General features: G+C 47.8%; 2 protein-coding genes across 8 annotated transcripts in view; one reads left to right on the forward strand and one right to left on the reverse strand.

The window, feature by feature from the left end:
* The window catches only part of LOC127931811 (uncharacterized), a 33,963-nt gene extending 30,715 nt beyond the window's left edge, over nucleotides 1-3,248 (reverse strand). For 3 of the 4 annotated variants that reach the window (XM_052525534.1, XM_052525533.1, XM_052525532.1), the window contains exons 1-2: nucleotides 3,116-3,248; nucleotides 2,711-3,018 (exon numbers count right to left, since the gene is read on the reverse strand). In XM_052525534.1, the coding sequence (XP_052381494.1) occupies nucleotides 2,711-3,018; nucleotides 3,116-3,197 (390 nt within the window). In that variant the 5' untranslated portion in view covers nucleotides 3,198-3,248. Of the gene's footprint in view, nucleotides 1-2,710 lie in introns of all 4 variants that reach the window. The other variant, XM_052525531.1, reaches the window with a different exon arrangement.
* Nucleotides 515-12,157, forward strand: LOC118373129 (arrestin domain-containing protein 3-like). 4 transcript variants are annotated; one of them, XM_052525527.1, is made up of 8 exons: nucleotides 515-2,093; nucleotides 9,297-9,378; nucleotides 9,527-9,674; nucleotides 9,780-9,882; nucleotides 9,997-10,253; nucleotides 10,457-10,601; nucleotides 10,713-10,867; nucleotides 10,962-12,157. In XM_052525527.1, the coding sequence occupies exons 1-8, from the start codon at nucleotides 1,814-1,816 to the stop codon at nucleotides 11,031-11,033; spliced, it is 1,242 nt and encodes a 413-aa protein (XP_052381487.1). In that variant the 5' UTR covers nucleotides 515-1,813; the 3' UTR covers nucleotides 11,034-12,157. The 4 variants fall into 4 exon arrangements, with proteins under 4 accessions (XP_052381487.1, XP_052381489.1, XP_052381486.1 ...); XM_052525529.1 differs by lacking the exon at nucleotides 515-2,093 and adding an exon at nucleotides 3,121-4,423; XM_052525526.1 differs by lacking the exon at nucleotides 515-2,093 and adding an exon at nucleotides 4,709-6,516.
* Nucleotides 12,158-24,331: the final 12,174 nt, after the last annotated feature.

Genomic DNA, 24,331 nt, shown 5'->3' on the forward strand with positions numbered 1-24,331 from the left:
CAAAGAGAAACGACCGAAAACAGTTCTGGCTGGTGCAGACACACAACAGAAAACAGAAAACGAACACCCACCAAATACAGGTGGAAAAAGGCTACCTAAGTATGATTCTCGCCTCCCGGGTGGTGCATTGGTTAAGGGCGCTGTACTGCAGCGCCAGCTGTGCCACCAGAGAATCTGGGTTCGCGCCCTGGCTCTGTTGTAACCGGCCGCAACCGGGAGGTCCGTGGGGCGACGCACAATTGGCCTAGCGTCGTCCGGGTTAGGGAGGGTTTGGCCGGTCGGAATATCCTTGTCTCATTGCGCACCAGCGACTCCTGTGGCGGGCCGGGCGCAGTGCGCGCTAACCAAGGTTTCCAGGTGCACAGTGTTTCCTCAGACACATTGGTGTACGGCTGGCTTCCAGGTTGGATGTGCGCTGTGTTAAGAAGCAGTGCGTCTTGGTTGGGTTCTGTATCGGAGGACGCATGACTTTCAACCTTCGTCTCTCCCGAACCCGTACGGGAGTTGTAGCAATGAGACAAGATAGTAAACAAATGGATACCACGAAATTGAGGAGAAAAAGGGGTAAATTATTATTATTTCTTTTAAAGTATGATTCTCAATCAGAGACAACTAACGACACCTGCCTCTGATTGAAAACCATACCAGGCCAAACTCAAAAACACCATAGAAAAACAAACATAGACTGCCCACCCCAACTCACGCCCTGACCATACTAAAACAAAGACAAAACAAAGGAACTAAGGTCAGAACGTGACAGGGTCTGGCTCCCAAGTGAATGGGCCTATGCCCTCCCATGGCTGTGCCCCTACCCAGTCATGGAAAATCCATAAATTATGGCCTAAATTAACTAGGCAAGTCAGTTAAGAACAAATTCTTATTTACAATGATGGCCTAGGATCAGTGGGTTAACGTCCTTGTTCAGGGGCAGAATGACAGATTTGTATCTTGTCAGCTCAGGGATTCGATCTATCAACCTTTCGGTTACTGGCACAATGCTCTAAATACTAGGCTACCTATCACCCCAATTGATTATAACTCAGAAAAACTTTTAAAATGTTTGCATGTTGCCTTTATATTTTTGTCTATCATGAAATGCTCTTACTAGCCTGTTCTTCTTTTCACAAGTAGATGGCGGTAAGGGACTATAGTATCGTCATTTTCTGTAAGAAGGTTCATTTGGCCAGTAGGACTTTCATCAGAACCAATTTTTGGACCAAATGTCAAAAGTGAATGTGGAAGAGCGACCATAAGGGTGGAAACACAGCAAAGGAGGGGTTGAAGGTCCATAATGTAGCAACTCTTTAAGAATGGGACATTATAATGAAATTGCAACAGTTGTGGAAACTGTAGGCCTATCCTCTCCAAAAATAATGAAATTGCCCCAACACTGATCGAAGGTCAGTTATGTTTTTCGGGTTTGCATTTGGGATTTTGGATTTGAGAAGCTGATCCGAGATCTGTAGCCTATCTATATGAACTCAACTCAGCAACATGAGGAAGGATGAACTAATGCGCGATTGTACGCACATCCCAATAAGTTTATTATGGCGAGGCTCCTTTAAGAGCGCTGAGACACGAAGCAGCTGTTCATACTAGAAAGTGGAGGAGGAGACCATAGAAATGAACGCACTGGGAGGATGACAGCTTTTAGCCGCTGCTGTAACCCTGAACCTCTGACACCCATATGAACCGTCAGCGAGAGGACCACTAACCCAGCCCGCATCCTCTATCCTGAGCAAAAAGCGAGGGGCCGTGGGCGGAGGGTTCCTTATGATTTCTCAGTTTTCATAGACGCTATTTCTCTAACACCATGGTGCTGGGCAAGGTGAAAACTTTAGCGGTCTACTTCGACTATCTGAACGACAACAACGTCCCCGTTTACTCCGGCGGGGATTCGGTCTCGGGGAGGGTGATAATCGAAGTCATCGGCGAGGTTCGCGTCAAAACGTTGAACATAACCGCCGGAGGCGTAGCCAAGGTGCGGTGGACCGAGTCCCGGAACGCCGGAGCCAACACTGCCTACACTCAGAATTACACCGAGGAGGTGGAATACTTAAACCATAGCGACACGTTAATAGGAGAGGAGAGAGGTAAGGGACAACCACATCATAATTACGCATTCATTCTCACAGAGATGTGCTGGCAAACTTGAAATTGGGTATATATGGAAAGGCCTAGTTCCGGTTGTTCTGAATTTTCAGATTCCAGCTATGTTATGGAGCTCTGTCATTGCTGGTAATTATAGCCTACGCCATTTGTAGGTTACATGACTGACGATGGGTTAAATTTGTCATAAACTGCGTAACACACACATCACACATTCTTTGGAACAAATTCCAGTTCTTTGTCAGGTGGGATAGTGGTCCTGATGCGACAAAGGATAGGTTTTCTGCATCCAATTTAGGCTGTTTAATACGCCAGATCCGACATAAATATTTGCTCAATTGATGTCTTATGACACATGTGTTTTATTGTGTTTTATTCGAATTGAAGTTTGTAAAAGCCTTCTCTGCGTTTTATTTAGCGAGTTAAGAAACCTCAATGTTGTCAAAATGTGACACGAGCGAGGGCTAATCTAACTAAAAGCCGTTAAAGTTAGAATATTTTTTTTAGGTTTATTACTGCTTTTGTTTTATAATTTTATCAATAACGTTGTTTCACTTATGACAACCTGAAGTTTACTCCCTTTGTTAGAAGCGGTTCAAACCTGATCACAAACTGGCCGAGGGAATGGGGCGCGTGGGGGGGACTCCGGCAGCTCAGGACAGGCGGGAGACTCTGGCAGCTCAGGACAGGCGGGAGACTCCGGCAGCTCAGGACAGGCGGGAGACTCCGGCAGCTCAGGACAGGCGGGAGACTCCGGCAGCTCAGGACAGGCGGGAGACTCCGGCAGCTCAGGACAGGCGGGAGACTCCGGCAGCTCAGGACAGGCGGGAGACTCCGGCAGCTCAGGATAGGAGGGAGATTCCGGCAGCTCAGGACAGACGTCTGGCAGCACTGGACAGGCGGGAGCACCTGTAGGAAGGAGACGGAGAGACAGCCTGAAGGTGGCACCGGATAGACCGGACCGTGAAGGCGCATTGGAGGTCTCGAGCAGCCTGCCCAACCCTACCTGGTTGAATGCTCCCTATAGCCAGGCCAGTGCAGCGAGGTGGAATAGCCCACACTGGGTTGTGCTGGTGTTGGTGTTTCATACTGGAGAGGGAATGCAAAACAACGACGCTGGACAGAGTGGAATCAGGTGTATCAAAAAGGCAGTTTATTGGTCAAAGTTATCTTGTCCTGCCGTTTATCGTGCACGGACCTAAGGAATGTGACTCTTGTGAGGAGTCAGAATAATTAGGCTGCTCAGCCAGAGTTTACAGCAGAATGTATACACAGAATAATGTAGGTGGAGTCTCGTCGTGTTGGTCTTCTGACCGGTCCTGAAGAGTTGGAGGCGGGCCTTGCTCTAGCCAGAGCGGGCCCCCTTGGTGCACAGCAAAGTCCTTTGCTCTTGGCACCTGACCAGTAGGGGGGGTGGAGTGTGAGTGTACAGTGCTTCATGAGATGTTTGTGTGTCAAGGAACGTAAGATAGGGGAAACTAGCAGTGTCTGCTTTAGGCGCAGGTGTTTCATGTTTATGCAGGAGTGCATGAAAGGGTCAATGTCAGTGAGATAGCTTGGCACTTCTAAGCTCGCTATTGTTGCAGGATGCTCTTTGTAGGGGAGTAATATTTGCGTGATGGCAGCTGTGTGTCCTTCGGATAATCATGTTATTGCACACAGGCTCTAGACTTGACTGTAACCAGAGCTTTGGTCTGCTAGTAACGCTTTATTAGATTATTTATATAACACTGGCGAACCGGGGACACCGTGCGTAGGGCTGGTGCCATGTACCCCGGCCTGAGGAGACGCACTGGAGACGAGATGCACTGAGCCGGCTTCATGGCACCTGGCTCAATGCCCACTCTAGCCCGGCCGATACGAGGCGCTGCAATGTACCGCACCGGGCTATGCACGCGCACTGGGGACACCGTGCGCCTCACGGCATAACATGGTGCCTGCCCGGTCCCTCTCTCTCCACGGTAAGCACGGGGAGTGGGCTCAGGTGTCCTACCTGACTTAGCCACACTCCCTGTGTGCCACCCCCCCGAATACATTTTTGGGGCTGCCTCTCGGGCTTCCAACCGCGCTGCCGTGCTGCCTCCTCATACCACCGCCTCTCGGCTTTCGCTGCCTCCAGCTCAGCCTTGGGGCGGTGATATTCTCCAGCCTGTGCCCAGGGTCCCTTGCCGTCCAGAATCTCCTCCCATGTCTAGGAGTCCTGCGATCGCTGCTGCTGCTGCTGCCCGTTACCACGCTGCTTGGTCCTTTGGTGGTGGGTGATTCTGTAACGGTCGTCGTCGGTGGAAGAAGGAGAGGACCAAGGTGCAGCGTGGTATGTGTCCATATTTATTAAATGAACACAGAAATAACAAAATAACAAAGAGAAACGACCGAAAACAGTTCTGGCTGGTGCAGACACACAACAGAAAACAGAAAACGAACACCCACCAAATACAGGTGGAAAAAGGCTACCTAAGTATGATTCTCGCCTCCCGGGTGGCGCAGTGGTTAAGGGCGCTGTACTGCAGCGCCAGCTGTGCCACCAGAGACTCTGGGTTCGCGCCTAGGCTCTGTTGTAACCGGCTGCAACCGGGAGGTCCGTGGGGCGACGCACAATTGGCCTAGCGTCGTCCGGGTTAGGGAGGGTTTGGCCGGTAGGGAAATCCTTGTCTCATTGCGCACCAGCGACTCCTGTGGCGGGCCGGGCGCAGTGCGCGCTAACCAAGGTTTCCAGGTGCACGGTGTTTCCTCAGACACATTGGTGTACGGTTGGCTTCCAGGTTGGATGTGCGCTGTGTTAAGAAGCAGTGCGGCTTGGTTGGGTTGTGTATCGGAGGACGCATGACTTTCAACCTTCATCTCTCCCGAACCCGTACGGGAGTTGTAGCAATACCACGAAATTGGGGAGAAAAAGAGGTAAATTATTATTATTATTTTTTTTAAGTATGATTCTCAATCAGAGACAACTAACGACACCTGCCTCTGATTGAAAACCATACCAGGCCAAACTCAAAAACACCATAGAAAAACAAACATAGACTGCCCACCCCAACTCACGCCCTGACCATACTAAAACAAAGACAAAACAAAACGTGACAGGGTCTGGCTCCCAAGTGAATGGGCCTATGCCCTCCCATGGCTGTGCCCCTACCCAGTCATGGAAAATCCATAAATTATGGCCTAAATGAACTAGGCAAGTCAGTTAAGAACAAATTCTTATTTACAATGATGGCCTAGGATCAGTGGGTTAACGTCCTTGTTCAGGGGCAGAATGACAGATTTGTATCTTGTCAGCTCAGGGATTCGATCTATCAACCTTTCGGTTACTGGCACAATGCTCTAAATACTAGGCTACCTATCACCCCAATTGATTATAACTCAGAAAAACTTTTAAAATGTTTGCATGTTGCCTTTATATTTTTGTCTATCATGAAATGCTCTTACTAGCCTGTTCTTCTTTTCACAAGTAGATGGCGGTAAGGGACTATAGTATCGTCATTTTCTGTAAGAAGGTTCATTTGGCCAGTAGGACTTTCATCAGAACCAATTTTTGGACCAAATGTCAAAAGTGAATGTGGAAGAGCGACCATAAGGGTGGAAACACAGCAAAGGAGGGGTTGAAGGTCCATAATGTAGCAACTCTTTAAGAATGGGACATTATAATGAAATTGCAACAGTTGTGGAAACTGTAGGCCTATCCTCTCCAAAAATAATGAAATTGCCCCAACACTGATCGAAGGTCAGTTATGTTTTTCGGGTTTGCATTTGGGATTTTGGATTTGAGAAGCTGATCCGAGATCTGTAGCCTATCTATATGAACTCAACTCAGCAACATGAGGAAGGATGAACTAATGCGCAATTGTACGCACATCCCAATAAGTTTATTATGGCGAGGCTCCTTTAAGAGCGCTGAGACACGAAGCAGCTGTTCATACTAGAAAGTGGAGGAGGAGACCATAGAAATGAACGCACTGGGAGGATGACAGCTCTTAGCCGCTGCTGTAACCCTGAACCTCTGACACCCATATGAACCGTCAGCGAGAGGACCACTAACCCAGCCCGCATCCTCTATCCTGAGCAAAAAGCGAGGGGCCGTGGGTTCCTTATGATTTCTCAGTTTTCATAGACGCTATTTCTCTAACACCATGGTGCTGGGCAAGGTGAAAACTTTAGCGGTCTACTTCGACTATCTGAACGACAACAACGTCCCCGTTTACTCCGGCGGGGATTCGGTCTCGGGGAGGGTGATAATCGAAGTCATCGGCGAGGTTCGCGTCAAAACGTTGAACATAACCGCCAGAGGCGTAGCCAAGGTGCGGTGGACCGAGTCCCGGAACGCCGGAGCCAACACTGCCTACACTCAGAATTACACCGAGGAGGTGGAATACTTAAACCATAGCGACACGTTAATAGGAGAGGAGAGAGGTAAGGGACAACCACATCATAATTACGCATTCATTCTCACAGAGATGTGCTGGCAAACTTGAAATTGGGTATATATGGAAAGGCCTAGTTCCGGTTGTTCTGAATTTTCAGATTCCAGCTATGTTATGGAGCTCTGTCGTTGCTGGTAATTATAGCCTACGCCATTTGTAGGTTACATGACTGACGATGGGTTAAATTTGACATAAACTGCGTAACACACACATCACACATTCTTTGGAACAAATTCCAGTTCTTAGTCAGGTGGGATAGTGGTCCTGATGCGACAAAGGATAGGTTTTCTGCATCCAATTTAGGCTGATCCGACATACGCCAGATCCGACATAAATATTTGCTCAATTGATGTCTTGTGACACATGTGACATGTGTTTTATTCGAATTGAAGTTTGTAAAAGCCTTCTCTGCGTTTTATTTAGCGAGTTAAGAAACCTCAATGTTGTCAAAATTTGACACGAGCGAGGGTTAATCTAACTAAAAGCGGTTAAAGTTAGAATATTTTTTTTAGGTTTATTACTGCTTTTGTTTTATAATTTTATCAATAACGTTGTTTCGCTGATGACAACCTGAAGTTTACTCCCTTTGTTAGAAGCGGTTCAAACCTGATCACAAACTGGCCGAGGGAAGGGGGCGCGTGGGGGGAACACCCCTTTCGCCTCTGATTGGTCTAAACTGCCACACGTGTCTAGGATGACATCATTCCATCTGGGGAAGTAAAAATTCTTAAGCATGCAACTTTGTCTTGAATTTGCTGCTGTAACAGTTCCGTTACTGCACAACTTGCCTAACACGTAGGCAGGCCTATGCCACACATCTTTCATAAAGTAACTGATATGTTACATTTCTTAATAGTACCTGTTGATGTATCATTGCATTGACCAAAGAGGGTATTTACAGTAGTGCCCATTACCTTACTAGGCTACTGAGATTCAGTTTCAGCTGATAACAATTTTCATAATAGCTGGTCTAATGGGACATGTAAAGTGAAACATTTAGGATTTATTTAGCATCTTTACAAGGCTTGACAACACCAAGAGATACACTTTTAATTTGTCAGTTTAAAAGAAAAACGACCCCATAGTTAGTATACAGCGCAGTAAAAATAGACTGTTGACGTAACACAGCAATACAAACAAGTCCCATCTCATATTATTATGCACTTTTGCATGGGCGAATCAGGCTCTTGTTGCCAGGGTAATGTGAGAGCTGAAGTCATATTTTCTTCAACATTTATCCATCACGATATGACAACACCAAGACCTTCAGCAGAAGACTGGTTGCCTTTTCAGCAACGTAACCTATCGGTGGCAACTTAACCTACCGGTGCCCTTTAGTTCAGATAACCTACCGGTGCCCTTTAGATTAGATAACCTACCGGTGCCCTTTAGATTAGATAACCTACCGGTGCCCAATAGTTCAGATTAGCCTTTGTGAAAACAGTGTTAATCATGAGGGTAGGGTTCCTTATGTAGCTGGCTGGTAAATGATGTCATGTATGTGCTGATAATCTGTTTACCTCAGGAAAGCTACATGGGGTGCAGGATTTTTCTTTCCAGCACTAACTCACCTGATTGAACCAACAGTGTTCTAAATATGTGACCCAGGTGTGTTAGTGCTGGGCTGGAACAAAAGCCGGTACACCCTGTAGCTCTCCAGGACCAGAGCCTACACTGATTTGATCTCCACTGTTGCTCAAGCATAGTATTTATTAGTTCATGATCTGTAAGTATTTTATGTTTTCCTTATTTTGTTGTACTGTAATAACCTTGATTGTATTTGTGTGTTGATTGATTGAAGAATTGGTCAAATAAAATATGTTGTTGGTTTTTAATAAAGATGCATGAATGTACCTACTCTCGAGTCGCTCTTTATTTCTCTCAAATAGACAGACAGATCTAGACTAGTGTCTGTGTGTCTGTCTGTTGGACTCCCTCCCTCTCGGTCTCTGAGTATCACTCAATACCTAAATCTTTCTATCTCTTTCTCTTTCTCTCTCCTACCCTCCCTCTCTCTCTCTCTCTCTCTCTCTCTCTCTCTCTCAATTCTCCCATATTACAGAACACATGGCCATTCATAAAGGGGCTTGGTGGAGGGGCGGGACCAGGTTAGCTTTCCTCCAATGGCAAGCTAAGTATGTATGCATTGGAGTATCAGGCTGAAAATCCGCTGCTCATTCTGGTTCATACCAGTCTGCTCCTGCTCTCCTCGCGCTGCCGGCTGCTGGTGTGATTTAAAAACAAACACACACACGCACATACACAATGTTCCACAATGTTCTCAGCTGCAAACGAGAAAATGCAAGACTGCTGAGGTGGCAGAAAATAGATGATCAGAGATTCACACATCAACGTACACAATAACATGTAGATAAAGGAAGTGAAAGGGGATGCATGTTTGCTCAGCCTGGATGTGTCTTCAGGTCTCTGCTGTGCTCTGTAGTATCTGAAGTGTTCATGAGGAAATTACAAGAAATGTTGTATTTGATGCGTTTATGACCTGACACAATGGGTAATATTCAAATTAAATACGATGACTGGGTTTTACGTGTCAGAAAGCATTTGTGTGGTGTGTTATAAAAAGCATTTTTTTAATGTGCACTTATGTGTCGTCCAGCATTTACGACTGGGTTTATTATCTTGATGTTGACTTGGAATGAGGCACTTGAAAGACACACACCCACCATTTCATTGTTTCACGTTGTGCTATGTGTGTAGATTAGTGTGTGTCAGGTATGGTATTTGGAATCTTGTTTTCCTGTATTTCAGATGAGGACAGTACAGAGGAGACCCTCACTGTTCTCAACACAGGATTACACGAATTCGCCTTTAGCTTCCTGCTACCACAGATGTATGTAACACACACACACAGCTATAACATAAAATCTGAACCCCAAATATGGAATCTTATCTAAAGATAGAAATGTAAAAGTATAATCCTTTCCTCTCCTCTCCTCTCCCCCTCTCTTCTCCTCTCCCCTCCACTCCCCCTCTCTCAGGCCCCTGGCCACGTCGTTTGAAGGGAAGCATGGCAGTGTGAGGTACTGGGTGAGAGCAGAGCTCTATAGACCATGGCTGCTGCCTTTCAAAGTCAAGAAAGAGTTCACTGTGTTTGAACACATCGATATCAACACACCACTGCTGCTGGTGAGGATTGTGGGGTGTACACACATGCACACACATACACACATGCTCACACACACATCTCACATACACACATGCTCACAGTTTTTGTGAAATGTCTGTGTATAGGCCCCTCAAGCTGGCACTAAGGACAAGACCTTATGTTGTTGGTTCTGTGCCTCGGGACCCATCTCACTCAGCGCCAAGATAGAGAGGAAGGGATACACGCCAGGTGAGTCACACACACACACACACACACACACACACACACACACACACACACACACACACTCCCATAACACCCTCACAGCCTCATCCTCTCCTCTTTCCTCTCCTCCTCTTCTAGGTGAGTCCATCCAGATCTTTGCAGAGGTGGAGAACTGTTCGTCCAGGGTGGTGGTGCCCAAGGCAGCGCTGAGCCAGACCCAGACCTACTTCGCCAAGGGCAAGGCCAGGCAGCTCCAGCAGCAGATGGCAGCCCTGCGTGGGGACAACCTACCCCAGGGGAAGAGCCAGAGCTGGGATGGAAAACTCCTCCACATACCCCCAGTGTCCCCATCCATCCTGGACTGTCCACTCATCAGAGTGGAGTACTCACTGGTGGTGAGGAATTATAATATGGTGTATAGTTTGTGGTAATACATGTATTAATATTGTAGAATGGTAAATAAGTGTTGTCAGTCAAATCGCCTCACAAAATCGAACCGGTTTAGCAGGATATTCAGTCATACACTGTAAAGGTTATCTTTCTGGTATATCATCATTTGGGCTGTCAATAAGACAATATCTACCTCGGTCTCTCTCAGGTGTATGTGGACATCCCTGGGGGGTTGAACCTGTCTCTATCGTTGCCGTTGGTGATCGGGACCATCCCCCTCCATGCATTCACCAATCGAACAAGCAGCATCAGCAGCTACTGTAGTAGCATCAGCTGGCCAGAGAGACCTGAGGGTACGACATACACCTGTGTGTGAGCGTGTACTGTGTGTTTGTGTACTGTGTCTACTGTGTACTGTTTGTGTGTTCTCCCAAGTTAATCCTATGCTGTGTGTGTATTCACAGCTCCCCCCAGCTATAGTGACTTGGTGGTGACAGAGGAGCAGAGGTGGGGCTGTCTGGAGCGCTGTGAGGGGTCAGAGGTCAACGAAGAGGGGCAGGGAACACTGCACGCTTACATCACAGAGTTCAGATACCAGCCCCCGCCGCTCTACTCCGAGGTACACACACACACACACACACACACATCCACGCGTACACACACACATATTATTGTAGGTCTAACTAGCCTACTCTTCCCTCTGTGTTCCTCAGGTTGACCCTAACCCAGAGGCGGGCTGTGGAGGTCAGGTGGTCAGTAGACCCGACCTCTGCCCCTCTCGCTGAGCACAACACTGACCTGCTCAGAGCAGACGGGCATCTACACCTACAGATGGATCCAACATGGCCGCCGCTATAGCCCCCTACTGGAGCCAGTTACCTACAGATGGATCCAACATGGCCGCCGCTATAACGTCCTACTGGAGCCAGTCACCTACAGATGGATCCAACATGGCCACCGCTATAACCTCCTACTGGAACCAACATTGCGTCTCATCCTTAGTTTTCTCGGGTACATAGATCAACAGATGCAGGGATGTCAGCTCTGATAGACACTCTGTGGAGAGGCCAGGAGACTCCTCAGTCTGACCAGCATCACGGTTCTCTGCTGGTCAGAAAGAATAGATAGTCCTTAGACCAATCTTCTGGTACATATGACCATTACGTGGCACATCTAAGACTAGAAAGGAGAGGAGAAGAAGAAAATAGATCATCCACTGTTGGACTGTTGGAAACAGTGGTCAGGATCTCCTCCAGCCTCAGAGTGAATTTTGCACATGCCTCTCACTGTTTTTCTACTTTCATAGCTTTTCTTCCTCAACTGTCATATATGCTGGAACATGTCCGTTGTCTTCTCACCACCATTACTACTTAACTAGAAACAACACCGATCACAGACTCTTTTAGAACAAAGTAACTAAGAAACAAATGAAAGGAAATGTTTTTAGAGAGGTGTTATTGTGTCTTGGGTTTCCTGAATGGGGAATGTGGTACATGGTGAAATGACTAGTGTGTGTGTTCAGACACTGGTGTATCTGTGAAGCACTCACTCACTCTCTCTGTCTTTCAGGTGTCTTTTCCTCACTAAACCCTCCATAGATACAGTACCCTACTAAGCACTTGTTTGATTGTAGTATGTAGAGATATGACACAGAAAGAAGCTCTGTATTTACATAAGAGGCAAAGAAACAGCCAGATGTAAAATAAAATAAGAAAAAAATACATTTGAAATGTTTACAGGTCAATTGTCCTTCAAAGTTGATCTTCACCTCCAAACAAAGTGCAATATATTTTTGTATTTGTCATTTTTCTGTTTGTGTAAGTGATGCCATTATAGCCATTACTGATCTGAATGCTATCATGATCTTACTTTGTTTGAAATAAAGAAGCCTTTTTGTAGAAACTGTGAACTGTGTAAGAATTAGTTCAGTGGATTAAAAGCAGGGTTATGGGTCCCTCTTTCAATAGCAGGGTTATTGGTGAATAGCAAGGTTTGGAGTTACTGGGCCCGCTATCACATTGTACACTACAGCAGGGTTTGGAGAGAGCTGCCTGTTCCTTCTGCCTTTTGTAGATTCTATTTTCTCCCCTCTCCCTCTATCCTCTCTTTCTCTCCACTCGAGCTCCCTTTTTCCATTCCAATGCTGGATAACCAGACAGGACAAGAGAGCATTGTATACTCCAACATGCTCTCTGCCCCCCCCCGGGCTCAGTTCATCTCTGTGGTCTGAACAGTGGACACAGTTGTGTGGACAGATTCAGATGTCATGATGTAGTATTCTATGCTAATACTGTAATGGGCACTGCAGATAGAGAGACAAATATCTTTGAAACGTGAGCTTGTGAACCGTTTCCAAACCCTAGACATGCTAGGGCCTTTCCCTATGTGTCTATCTGAGCAAGGCCTGTCCCATTCTTTGCTAGAACTTTGTCATATCTTAGTCACCATCCTGACACAGCGAGAGAGAGAGAGCACTCTTATTTTTCATTCGCATTAGCACGTTTTAAGCTCACTCCAGTGTCTGCGGTTTTTCCGCTTCACCCTTGTACTTGATTGATGAATTAAGGTCACTAATTAGCAAGGAACTCCCCTCGCCTGATTGTCCAGGTCTTCATTGAAAGGAAAAAAACAAAATCCTGTGTGGAATGAGTTTGACGCCCTGTTCTACAGGGTAGTACAAGGCTGCCCAACCCTCTTTCTGGAGATCTTACAGTCCTTTGATTTTTTTAGTCCAACTGTAATTTAACACACCTGATTCTACTTATTAGCTGCTCAACAACAAGTCCTAAATTAGGGTTGGACTGAACCTACAGGACAGTAGATCTCCAGGAAGAGGGTTGGGCAGCCATGGTATAGTAGTTGTGGACATTTTGAGAATTAGGGGGTCAGGAAGTCGGATATCTCTGCAACAGGAAAAAGGCGGTGTTTCCCCCCTGGGGTCTGTTCTCATGTCAGTCACACACACACACACACACACACACACACACATCCCAACTGCTACTACCAGACTTATTATTATTATAATTGCTAAACACTGCACAATGTAAACACTTGCCCCCCAATCCCCCGTTCACCAAGACATGTGTAAATATTGGTCTATAAATTGTGCCTTCCTGTATTATACTTATGCAAAATAATATTATTTATTCTACTGAGCCATTTACTTTATGTTCACATTTGTATATTTTATTATTTCTTATTGTTGTTGCATTGTCGAGAATTAACCTGAAAGTAAGCATTTGGTTGGACTGTGTATACCATGGGTATCCCGTAAATACAACTAATGAAACTTGAAACTTGTGTTTCAGATGTGTGTTCAGAACAGACACACCAATATACAGTATGTGTCAGGAAATACACACACACACACACACACACACGATGAAAGGCCACTTGAGTACAGTTTTGGCTGATGCTCTACAGGAGCAGCTACTGTGCCATAGATAAACACAAACCGGTTTGGACTGGCTGGAGAGACGCAGTCAGAAAGTCAACCTAGTACATGTTTGTGTGTGTGTGTTGTTTAAATGTTTGTGTATGTCCTAACACAGATATTTGAAGTCCTGGAATATGTTCTCAGGGGAGAACATGTTTGGGGCTATATGCCTCTCACTGTATCACACATGCCCCCCACCCGCCCCTCATGTTACCTCATGACCCAGGTTGTGAGTGTGCGAGTTTGTGTGTGGGTGTGTGGTGACCCAGGGCAGTGAAAAAATACTCTGGGCACAGCCAGTACTTGTCTGAGGGCATAGGAGAGCGAGACATAATTTAATTAGATTGTTATCAGATAACAACATGCCACATTGGACAGCAGATTATATAACAATCCCACAGAAGCACGCACCCAATTCATTTCTAAATCATCCCCCAAAAAACTAACCTGATAAATGAATAGGAAGTCTAGACACTGATCTAAGAGCAGTTTTGCAATTCCTCCTATAATCATTTTCATCAAGGTTAGCTGATCCTAGATCTGCGTCTAATGCCAAGTTAGAGCCTGTTGCAGACATGCAGTAAGGCAACAATATTTTTTACAGTTGTTAATAAGGTCAATAATAGAACATGGAATCTCACAGAGAGACAAGAACTCAGATACATTCAGATAAAGAGAGAGAGTTATTGCGTGAGTGGTTTGAATGTAGGGTCATTCCACGAAATGAGTGCCTTTTGCATCCCTTTCACATTTTATGTAAAGTTTGTGCACCAATATTGGGTTTTAAAAGCCTTATCAGGTATGAAGGTAAAACCCAGATGCAGACAACGTTGAATTCACAATGGTTTAATAATCCAACACGGGCAGGCAATGGACAGGTCAAGGCAGGCAGGGGTCAGTAAACCAGAGGTGGGGCAACGGTACCAGACGGCAGGCAGGCTCAGGGTCAGGGTAGGCAGAGGTCAATAATCCAAAGGTGGGACAAAGGTACAGGTTGGCAGGCAGGCTCAGGGTCAGGTGCAGGCAGAGTCGTCAGGCAGGCGGGCTCAGAGTCAGTACAGGCAAGGGTCAAAACCAGGAGGGTGAGAAAAAAAGAGCTTGGGAAAAGCAGGAGCTGAGACACAAAAATGCTGTTTGACTTGACGAACAGGCAACAGACAAACAGAGAACACAGGTATAAATACACAGGGGATAATGGGGAAGATGGGCGACACCTGGAGGGGGTGGAGACAATCACAACGATAGGTGAAACAGATCAGGGTGTGACTGTCCCCCCCCCAGGGTCGCCACCTGGTGTCCTACCTGGGCGCATACCTGGTTGACCGGGGTGCCGGCGGTGAGAGTCGGCAATGGGGGAGGCTGATATCCCAACGAACACTCGAAGGGAGAGACCCGTGGCAGAGCAAGAAAGGCTTTTGCGAGCGTACTCAACCCATACCGGTTGCTGACTCCAGGTGGTAGGTTTGGTGGAAACTAGGCAGCGAAGAGTCGTCTCTAAGTCCTGGTTGGTTCGCTCTGACTGGCCGTTGGACTGGGGGTGGAATCCGGAGTACACGCTGGGTGACGACCCAATGAGCGCGTAGAACGCCTTCCAGAACCGGCACGAGAACTGTGGACCCCGGTCGGAGACCATGACCACCGGGAGTTTGTGGATCCGGACGACGTGCTGCACCATAAGCTAGGCCGTCTTCTTGGCTGAGGGTAGTTTGGGGAGGGAAATGAAGTGGGCGGCTTTGAAAAACCGTTCGACCACAGTCAGAATAGCAGTGTTGCCCTCAGACGGGGGGAGACCCATGACGAAATCCAGGGATATATGGGACCAGGGACGGTGAGGGACAGGAGGAGGAGTCTTGTTCTGTTCATAGACTGTGCAGGCGGCGATAAACGTGGCAACATCTTGAATTATAGTAGGCCACCAAAAGCGTTGTCGCACGAAGGCCAGGGTCCGACGAGAGCCCGGGTGAAAGGCAAGGAGGAATGGGAGGAATGGGCCCACTCCAGGACTGCGGAGCGGGAACAGCATCAGGCACAAACATCCGGTTATCCCCCAGGGTTTGGCTGGGACTGCTGTGCCTCCCGGACCTGTTTCCCTATACCCCAGCCGAATGCTGTCGCCAGGAACAAGATGGAAGGATGGTCTTCGGGCTCCGGGGTGGTAACCGTGGGGTTATAGCGGCGAGACAGGGCATCTGGCTTGACGTTCTTGGATCCCAGATGGTGGGAGTGGGAAAAGTTGAACCGGGGGGCCATCTCACTTGCCTGCAGTTGAGGCGCTTGGCGGTGCGGAGATTCTCCAGGTTTTTGTAGTTGGTCCACTCAATGAATAGATGTTCCGCCCCTTATAGCCAGTGCCTTCATTCCTCCAAAGCCATCTTCACTGCGAGAAGCGCCCGATTCCCCACATCGTAATTCCTCTCAGTGGCGTTGAGAGAAGAAGGCGCAGGAACAAAGTTTGAGGTCCAGGGCAGAACGTTGGGACAGGACAGCCCCCACTCTGACATCCGAAGCATTGGCCTCCACCACAAACTGATGGGAAGGGTCAGGATGAACCAGTATAGGAGCAGTGGTGAAGCAGTGTTTAAGGTCCCAGAACGCCCGGTCAGCGGCAGATGACCACCTGAAAGGAACCTTGGTAGAGGTGAGTGCAGACAGGGGGGAGGCCATGGTGCTGTAACCCCAGATAATGCGGCAATAAAAGTTGGCAAATCCCAGGAAGTGTTGCAGCTGCACCCTGGACGTAGGCTGAGGCCAATCTACCACCGCTCTCACCTTCTCGGGATCCATCTGGACTCTCCCAGCAGAGATGATGTAGCCCAAAAAGGGAATGGTGGAGTGATGGAACTCGCACTTTTCCGCCTTAACAAACAACTGGCTCTCCAGAAGGCGCTGGAGAACCTGTCGGACGTGGAGCATGTGTTCTTGGGGGGAGCGGGAGAAGACAAGGATGTCATCAATGTAGATGCAGACGAACCGGTACAGCGTGTCCTGGATAACATCATTCACCAGAGCCTGGAACACGGCAGGGGTGTTGGTAATCCCAAAGGGCATGACCAGATATTTGCAGAGGCCTCTGGCTGTGTTGAAGGAGGTATTCCACTCATCCCACTCTCGTATCCGCACCAGGTGGTAGGCGTTTCGTAGATCCAGCTTGGAGAAAACAGTGGCCCCCTGGAGCAGCTCAAAGGCAGAGGAAATGAGTGGTAGCGGATAACGGTTCTTCACAGTAATGTCATTGAGTCCCCGATACGATAGTCAATGCAGGGGTGCAGGATCTTGTCCTTTTTCTCCACGAAGAAGCAACCTGCGCCAGCGGGATGGATAAATCCTGTAGCTAGGGAGTCCCTAATGTAGGTCTCCATAGCCTTGGATTGTAGTCCCGACGAAGAGTACAGATGTCCCTGGTATCCCTAGTGCTAGGAAGAAGGTCAATCCCGCAGTCATAGGAGCAGTGCGGCGGAGGGGAAGTGGTACTCCGCAGGAATGGTGGAGAGGTCTGGAGAAGCTTCAGAGCCTCCAGGAAGACGTCCCGGGGCAGGATGCGCCAACTTCAGACAATGGGCATGGCAGAATGGACTCCAGCCCATGATAGCACCTGTAGATCAGTTGAAGTGGGAATTGTGTCGCTGGAGCCAGGAGAATCCCAAAACCACAGGAATCTGGGGAGACATGATGAGCAGGAATTGAATGGTATCGCTGTGATTCCCTGACACATGTAGGTTGATGGGAGTGGTGTTATGGGTGACCCAACCTATAGAGTGCCTGTCCAGCACTCTAACATCCATGGGAATGGAGAGGGGCTGAGTGGGGATGTTCAGCTCGGAAGACAGTGTGGCGTCTAAAATGCACTCATCGGCCCCAGAGTCAATGAGGACCTGGAGAGATTTGGACTGGTTTCCCCAAAGCAGAATGGCATGATAAGTGGTGTGAGTAAGGGAAGCAGAAAAGTTTCCCATATGGCCCACCAAAGCACTCACTCCTACCTGTGAGCCTGGTCTTTTACCAGGCAAGAGGACACAAAATGACCATAACTCCCACAATACAGACAGCTCCATGTGTTGATCCTGTGTTGCCGTTCCACTGGTGACAGCCCAGCTCTGTCTAGTTGCATAGGCTTGAGAAATAGTGCCTCGGCCATCTTCGGTGACTGTCGAGGAATGTCGGGAAAACTCGAGTGATCTCAGCAACGGAACTGCCGGAGACTTCGGGGATGACTCAGAGGTGAGGTGGAATCCCTGGACGTGCGAGCGAAATCAAATTTCCTCTCCATCCAGCAATTGCCCATCGATGCAGATGGTCAAAGCGATGAGGGAGTCAAGATCCGTGGATAACTCCTGAACAGCAAACTCATCCTTAACCTCCTCCATGACGCCGTGCAGGAACATGTCAAACAGTGCTTCCTGTTTCCACGCACTCTCCACTGCCAACGTGCGGAAATCTACCGCATAGTCAGCCACTCTGTGGGAGTCCTGCCGGAGCTGGATTAGCTACCGGGCACCATCTCTCCCGGAGAACGGGGCATCAAAAACCTTCCTCACCTTTCCCATGAACCCCTCCAGACACCATCACATGGCCGGCTGTTGTTCCCATACGGCAGTATGGTGATGAGATAGGCTATCTTGGAGCGATCTGAGGGGAAGAAGGAGGGCTGAAGCTCGAAGATGAGGGCACACTGAGCTAAAAACAGCCGACAGGTACTCGGCTCTCCATTAAAGGGCTCCCGGGAAGGTGGAGTGGCCGGGGGGCGGCGCTGCTAACCGCCGAGTTACTGAGAGGCGGTGGTATCACTCCCTGACCTTAGAGATCCTTCTTACATCTCTATTTGGTTTGGTCAGGGTGTGATTTGGGGTGGGTATTCCATGTTCTATTATTTGTATTTCTATGTTTTGGCCGGGTAGGGTTCTCAATCAGGGACAGCTGTCTATCGTTGTTTCGGATTGAGAACCATACTTAGGTAGCCCTTTTCCCACCTGTCTTTGTGGGAAGTTGACTTTGTTTATGGTAATAGCATTTAGCTTCACGGTTTGTTTTGTAGTATTTATTGTTTTGTTCGGATTCTTTTCTAATAAAAATAATATGTACGCTCACCACACTGCACCTTGGTCCTCTTCGTTCAACGGCCGTGACAGAACTTCCCACCACCAAGGGACCAAGCAGCGTGGTAAGGAGGAGCAGCGTGTTCAGGATTCATGGACTTGGGAGGAAATCCTGGATGGGAAAGGACCCTGGCGGCAGGCTGGAATATCGCCGTCCGAAAGAGGAACTGTAAGGAGCTAAAGCTGAGCGACAGCGATATGAGGAGGCTAACCAGCGAAGCAGGCACGAGAGGCAGCCCCCCAATTCTTTTGGAAGGGGGCACACGGGGAGTGTGGCAGAGTCAGGATTCAGACCTGGGCCAACTTCCCGTGCTAACATTGGCGAGCATGTGACTGGTCAGGCACCGTCCTATGGGGTGATGCGCACGGTGTCTCGAGTGAGCATTCACAGGCCGGTGTGCTCTGTGCCAGCGTCCCGCATTTGCCGGGTGGAAGTGGGCATCCAGCCAGAACGGGTTGTGCCAGCTCTGCGCTCGAGACAGCCATTGCGCCTCCACGGCCCAGTGTATCCGGTGACTCTGCCAAGAACTAACTAAGCCTGGTGAGTCCTGTGCCTGCTCCCAGAGCCAGGCCCCCTGTGTGTCTCTCCTCTCCAGTGATGATCCATGGCACAAAGCCTCGAGTGATGATCCATGGCACGAAGCCTCAAGTGATGATCCATGGCACGAAGCCTCCAGTGATAATCCATGAAAGAAAGCCTCCAGTGATGATCCATGGCACGAAGCCTGCAGTGATGATCCATGGCAAGAAGCCTCCTATGATGATCCGTGGCACAAAGCCTCCAGTGATGATCCATGGCACGAAGCTTCCAATGATGATCCATGACAAGAAGCCTCCAGTAATGATCCATGGCACGAAGCCTCCAATGATGATCCATGGCGCGAAGCATCCAGTGATGATCCATGGCAAGAAGCCTCCAGTGATGATCCTTGGCACGAAGCCTCCAGTGATGATCCATGGCACGAAGCCTACAACGACGGTTCTGAGTTTCCAAAGACGGTCTCCAGTCCAGAGCCTCCAAAGACGGTCTCCAGTCCAGAGCCTCCAGAGACGGTCTCCAGTCCGGAGCCTCCGGAGAGGGCCTCCAGCGAGGGTGCCCAGTCCGAGGCCCGCAACGAGGGTGTCCAGTCCTCGGCCCGCAACGAGGGTCCCCAGTCCGGGGTCGGCGACGAGGGTCCCCGCACCAGAGGTGCCACCAAAGTGGGGTGAGCCAGTGGTGGAGTGTGGTCTGCGTCCCGCACCTGAGCCGCCAACGCAGGTAGATGCCCACCCAGACCCTCCCCTATAGGTTCAGGTTTTGCGGCCGGAGTCCGCACCTTTGAGGGGGAGGGGAATTGCTCCAGCAGCATGTCCAACACAAAGCAATTTCTCGTGCCTACCAATGGAGGCTCTTTGGGAGGAGATGGCATTGAGCAGCTGGCCCGGGTCTGCTGGGTCAGTCATGGCCAGTTTGTACTATCAGGTATGAAGGTAAGACCCAGACCTGGACGGGGGTGGAGACAATCACAAAGACAGGTGAAACAGATCAGGGTGTGAGAAGCCTGTTATATTCAATGAAGTGCCCTTTAATATAGACCACATGGAGAATTCAGTAAATCAGGTATTTAATATGAATAAAGACGTTTTGACATTTCCTTGCACCATCTGTCACTTCCAGGAAGATTTTAGCCCACTTAACCCCAACATTTCTCCAAGTATTTACCATCATTATAAAGCCCTAGCTATTGAGTTGCTTTGATAGTCATTTCTAAAGATGATTATTTATTTAATGTGATTAGTGATTCATTTTAAACTTTTAAAAAACCTGCTACTCATTTTAAAGTCAATCCTGTTATGTGAACTCAACTCTCATTTTAATATGGTGAAACTATTCCTTTTTTAGAATTGTTTATTTTTAAAGAAACATTGAACAACTAATAGTCATAGTGGCTGAGTCAGTTACAGGGGCTGAGTCACTGGCTTACTGGTGGTCTTTCATGCCGTCCCTAGGAGGGGTGTGTCACTTGAGTGGGTTGAGTCACTGACGTGATCTTCCTGTCTGGGTTGGCCCCCCTTGGGTTGTGCCGTGGCGGAGATCTTTGTGGGCTATACTCGGCCTTGTCTCAGGATGGTAAGTTGGTGGTTGAAGATATCCCTCTAGTGGTGTGGGGGCTGTGCTTTGGCAAAGTGGGTGGGGTTATATCCTTCCTGTTTGGCCCTGTCCGGGGGTATCATCGGATGGAGCCACAGTGTCTCCTGACCCCTTCTCCTGTCTTAGCCTGATGTACTGTATGAATTTAAGTATGCTGTCTCTAATTCTCTCTTTCTCTCTTTCTCTCAGAGGACCTGAGCCCTAGGACCATGCCTCAGGACTACCTGGCATGATGACTCCTTGCTGTCCCCAGTCCACCTGGCCGTGCTGCTGCTCCAGTTTCAACTGTTCTGCCTGCGGCTATGGAATCCTGGCCTGTTCACTGGACGTGCTACCTGTCCCAGACCTGCTGTTTTCAACTCTCTAGAGACAGCAGGAGTGGTAGAGATACTCTTAATGATCGGCTATGAAAAGCCAACTGACATTTACTCCTGAGGCGCTGACTTGGTGCACCCTCGACAACCACTGTGATTATTATTATTTGACCATGCTGGTCATCTATGAACATTTGAACATCTTGGCCATGTTCTGTTATAATCTCCACCCGGCACAGCCAGACGAGGACTGGCCACCCCTCATAGCCTGGTTCCTTCGCCTGGTTCACCAACTACTTCTCTGATAAGAGTTCAGTGTGTCAAATCGGAGGGTCTGCTGTCCGGACCTCTGGTAGTCTCTATGGGGGTGCCACAGGGTTCAATTCTTGGACCGACTCTCTTCTCTGTATACATCAATGAGGTCGCTCTTGCTGCTGGTGAGTCCCTGATCCACCTCTACGCAGACGACACCATTCTGTATACTTCCGGCCCTTCTTTGGACACTGTGTTAACAACCCTCCAGGCAAGCTTCAATGCCATACAACTCGCCTTCCGTGGCCTCCAATTGCTCTTCAATACAAGTAAAACTAAATGCATGCTCTTCAACCGATCGCTACCTGCACCTACCCGCCTGTCCAACATCACTACTCTGGACGGCTCTGACTTAGAATACGTGGACAACTACAAATACTTAGGTGTCTGGTTAGACTGTAAACTCTCCTTCCAGACCCATATCAAACATCTCCAATCCAAAGTTAAATCTAGAATTGGCTTCCTATTTCGCAACAAAGCATCCTTCACTCATGCTGCCAAACATACCCTTGTAAAACTGACCATCCTACCAATCCTCGACTTTGGCGATGTCATTTACAAAATAGCCTCCAATACCCTACTCAACAAATTGGATGCAGTCTATCACAGTGCAATCCGTTTTGTCACCAAAGCCCCATATACTACCCACCATTGCGACCTGTACGCTCTCGTTGGCTGGCCCTCGCTTCATACTCGTCGCCAAACCCACTGGCTCCATGTCATCTACAAGACCCTGCTCGCTAAAGTCCCCCCTTATCTCAGCTCGCTGGTCATCATAGCATCTCCCACCTGTAGCACACGCACCAGCAGGTATATCTCTCTAGTCACCCCCAAAACCAATTCTTTCTTTGGCCGCCTCTCCTTCCAGTTCTCTGCTGCCAATGACTGGAACGAACTACAAAAATCTCTGAAACGGGAAACACTTATCTCCCTCACTAGCTTTAAGCACCAACTGTCAGAGCATCTTACAGATTACTGCACCTGTACATAGCCCACCTATAATTTAGCCCAAACAACTACCTCTTTCCCAACTGTATTTCATTTATTTTGCTCCTTTGCACCCCATTATTTTTATTTCTATTTTGCACATTCTTCCATTGCAAAACTACCATTCCAGTGTTTTACTTGCTATATTGTATTTACTTTGCCACCATGGCCTTTTTTGCCTTTACCTCCCTTCTCACCTAATTTGCTCACATTGTATATAGACTTGTTTATACTGTATTATTGACTGTATGTTTGTTTTACTCCATGTGTAACTCTGTGTCGTTGTATCTGTCGAACTGCTTTGCTTTATCTTGGCCAGGTCGCAATTGTAAATGAGAACTTGTTCTCAACTTGCCTACCTGGTTAAATAAAGGTGAAATTAAAAATAAAAAGGTTTCTTCCTAGGTTTTGGCCTTTCTAGGGAGTTTTTCTTAGCCATCGTGTATCTACACCTGCATTGCTTGCTGTTTGGGGTTTTAGGCTGGGTTTCTGTACAGCACTTTGAGATATCAGCTGATGTACGAAGGGCTATATAAATACATTTGATTTGATTTGATAGTGTAAAAGCAGATGGGCTGGTTCTACTATTTTTGGCCATTTTCTGGAGTTTTGTGGTGGAAAACTGAGAGGGTCAAGTACAACACATAGTAGATAGACAGGCTAGAAATGTTTTGATCATGTAACTTTTTTTGGTGAAGCTTGCATTCAATTTCCCCTCTATGTTGCACACAAAAAGCTTCCATTCTCCCTGTCATATGGAGATATATGGCTAATTTAAGATGAAATTATCAACCCTGTTACGGTCAACCCTGTTACTTTATTTGGCACTTAAGGTAATTACTATAGAAGTATTTTATTTGTTTTACTCTTGAGATGGGAAAATGTGGAACATGTGCTCTTTATGAAAGAATGTAAAAATGTTGTGAAATCGAACCGAATTGGTGGAAAGACCTGTGTAGCTCAATTGAGAATTAACACTGAGATAAAAGTGAAACAAAAGCTACACTTTCCTGATATGGCCTAGTAGTCTACTACGATTGTTACATAATTACTAATAATGGCCTCTACTACTACTATGACTACTATTACTATGACTACAACTACTACTACTGCATTTTATATTTGACATTTGAGTCATTTAGCAGACACTCTTATTCAGAGTGACTTACAGTTAGTACATTCATCTTGAGATAGCTAGGTGGGACAACCACATATCACAGGCACAGAAAGAACATTTTCCTCAATAACGTAGCCACCAGTAGAGTCAGATCTAGAAGGGGGGGGGGGGGTCGAGGTGAGGAGGAAGATTATGTAAGATAATGTTTGAAGAGGTAGGGTTTCAGATGTTTTCGGAAGATGGGCAGGGACTCTGATGTCCTAGCTTCAGGGGGAAGCTGGGTCCACCATTGGGGTGCCAGGACAGAGACGAGCTTGGACTGGGCTGAGTGAGATCAGGCTTCCTTGTAGGGGTGGGACCCGAGGTGACAGAACGGAGTGCTCGGGTTGGGGTGTAGGGTTTTAGCATAGCCTGAAGGTAGGGAGGGGCGGTTCATCTTGCTGTTCCATAGGTAAGCACCATGGTTTTGTAGTATATATATATATACCTTTATTTAACTAGGCAAGTCAGTTAAGAACAAATTCGTATTTACAATGACTGCCTAATGGAACAGCGGGTCAACTGCCTTGTTCAGGGGCAGATTGACATATTTTTACCTTGTCAACTCGGAATTCAATCCAGCAACCTTTCAGGTTACTGGCCGAACACTCTAACTAACCACTACGCTACCCGAGGCGTCATCTGTTGTCTTGT

This window comes from Oncorhynchus keta, chromosome 9 (genome assembly GCF_023373465.1).
Source record: "Oncorhynchus keta strain PuntledgeMale-10-30-2019 chromosome 9, Oket_V2, whole genome shotgun sequence".
Taxonomy (NCBI): Eukaryota; Metazoa; Chordata; class Actinopteri; order Salmoniformes; family Salmonidae; genus Oncorhynchus; species Oncorhynchus keta.

Bases quoted from the DNA above. Each gene is read 5' to 3' on its own strand.
- LOC118373129 (XM_052525527.1), top strand. From the start codon at position 1,814: ATGGTGCTGGGCAAGGTGAAAACTTTAGCGGTCTACTTCGACTATCTG. The intron at 2,094-9,296 runs GTAAGGGACAAC...CCTGTATTTCAG, and splicing joins GTTAATAGGAGAGGAGAGAG to ATGAGGACAGTACAGAGGAG. The intron at 9,379-9,526 runs GTATGTAACACA...CCCCTCTCTCAG, and splicing joins AGCTTCCTGCTACCACAGAT to GCCCCTGGCCACGTCGTTTG.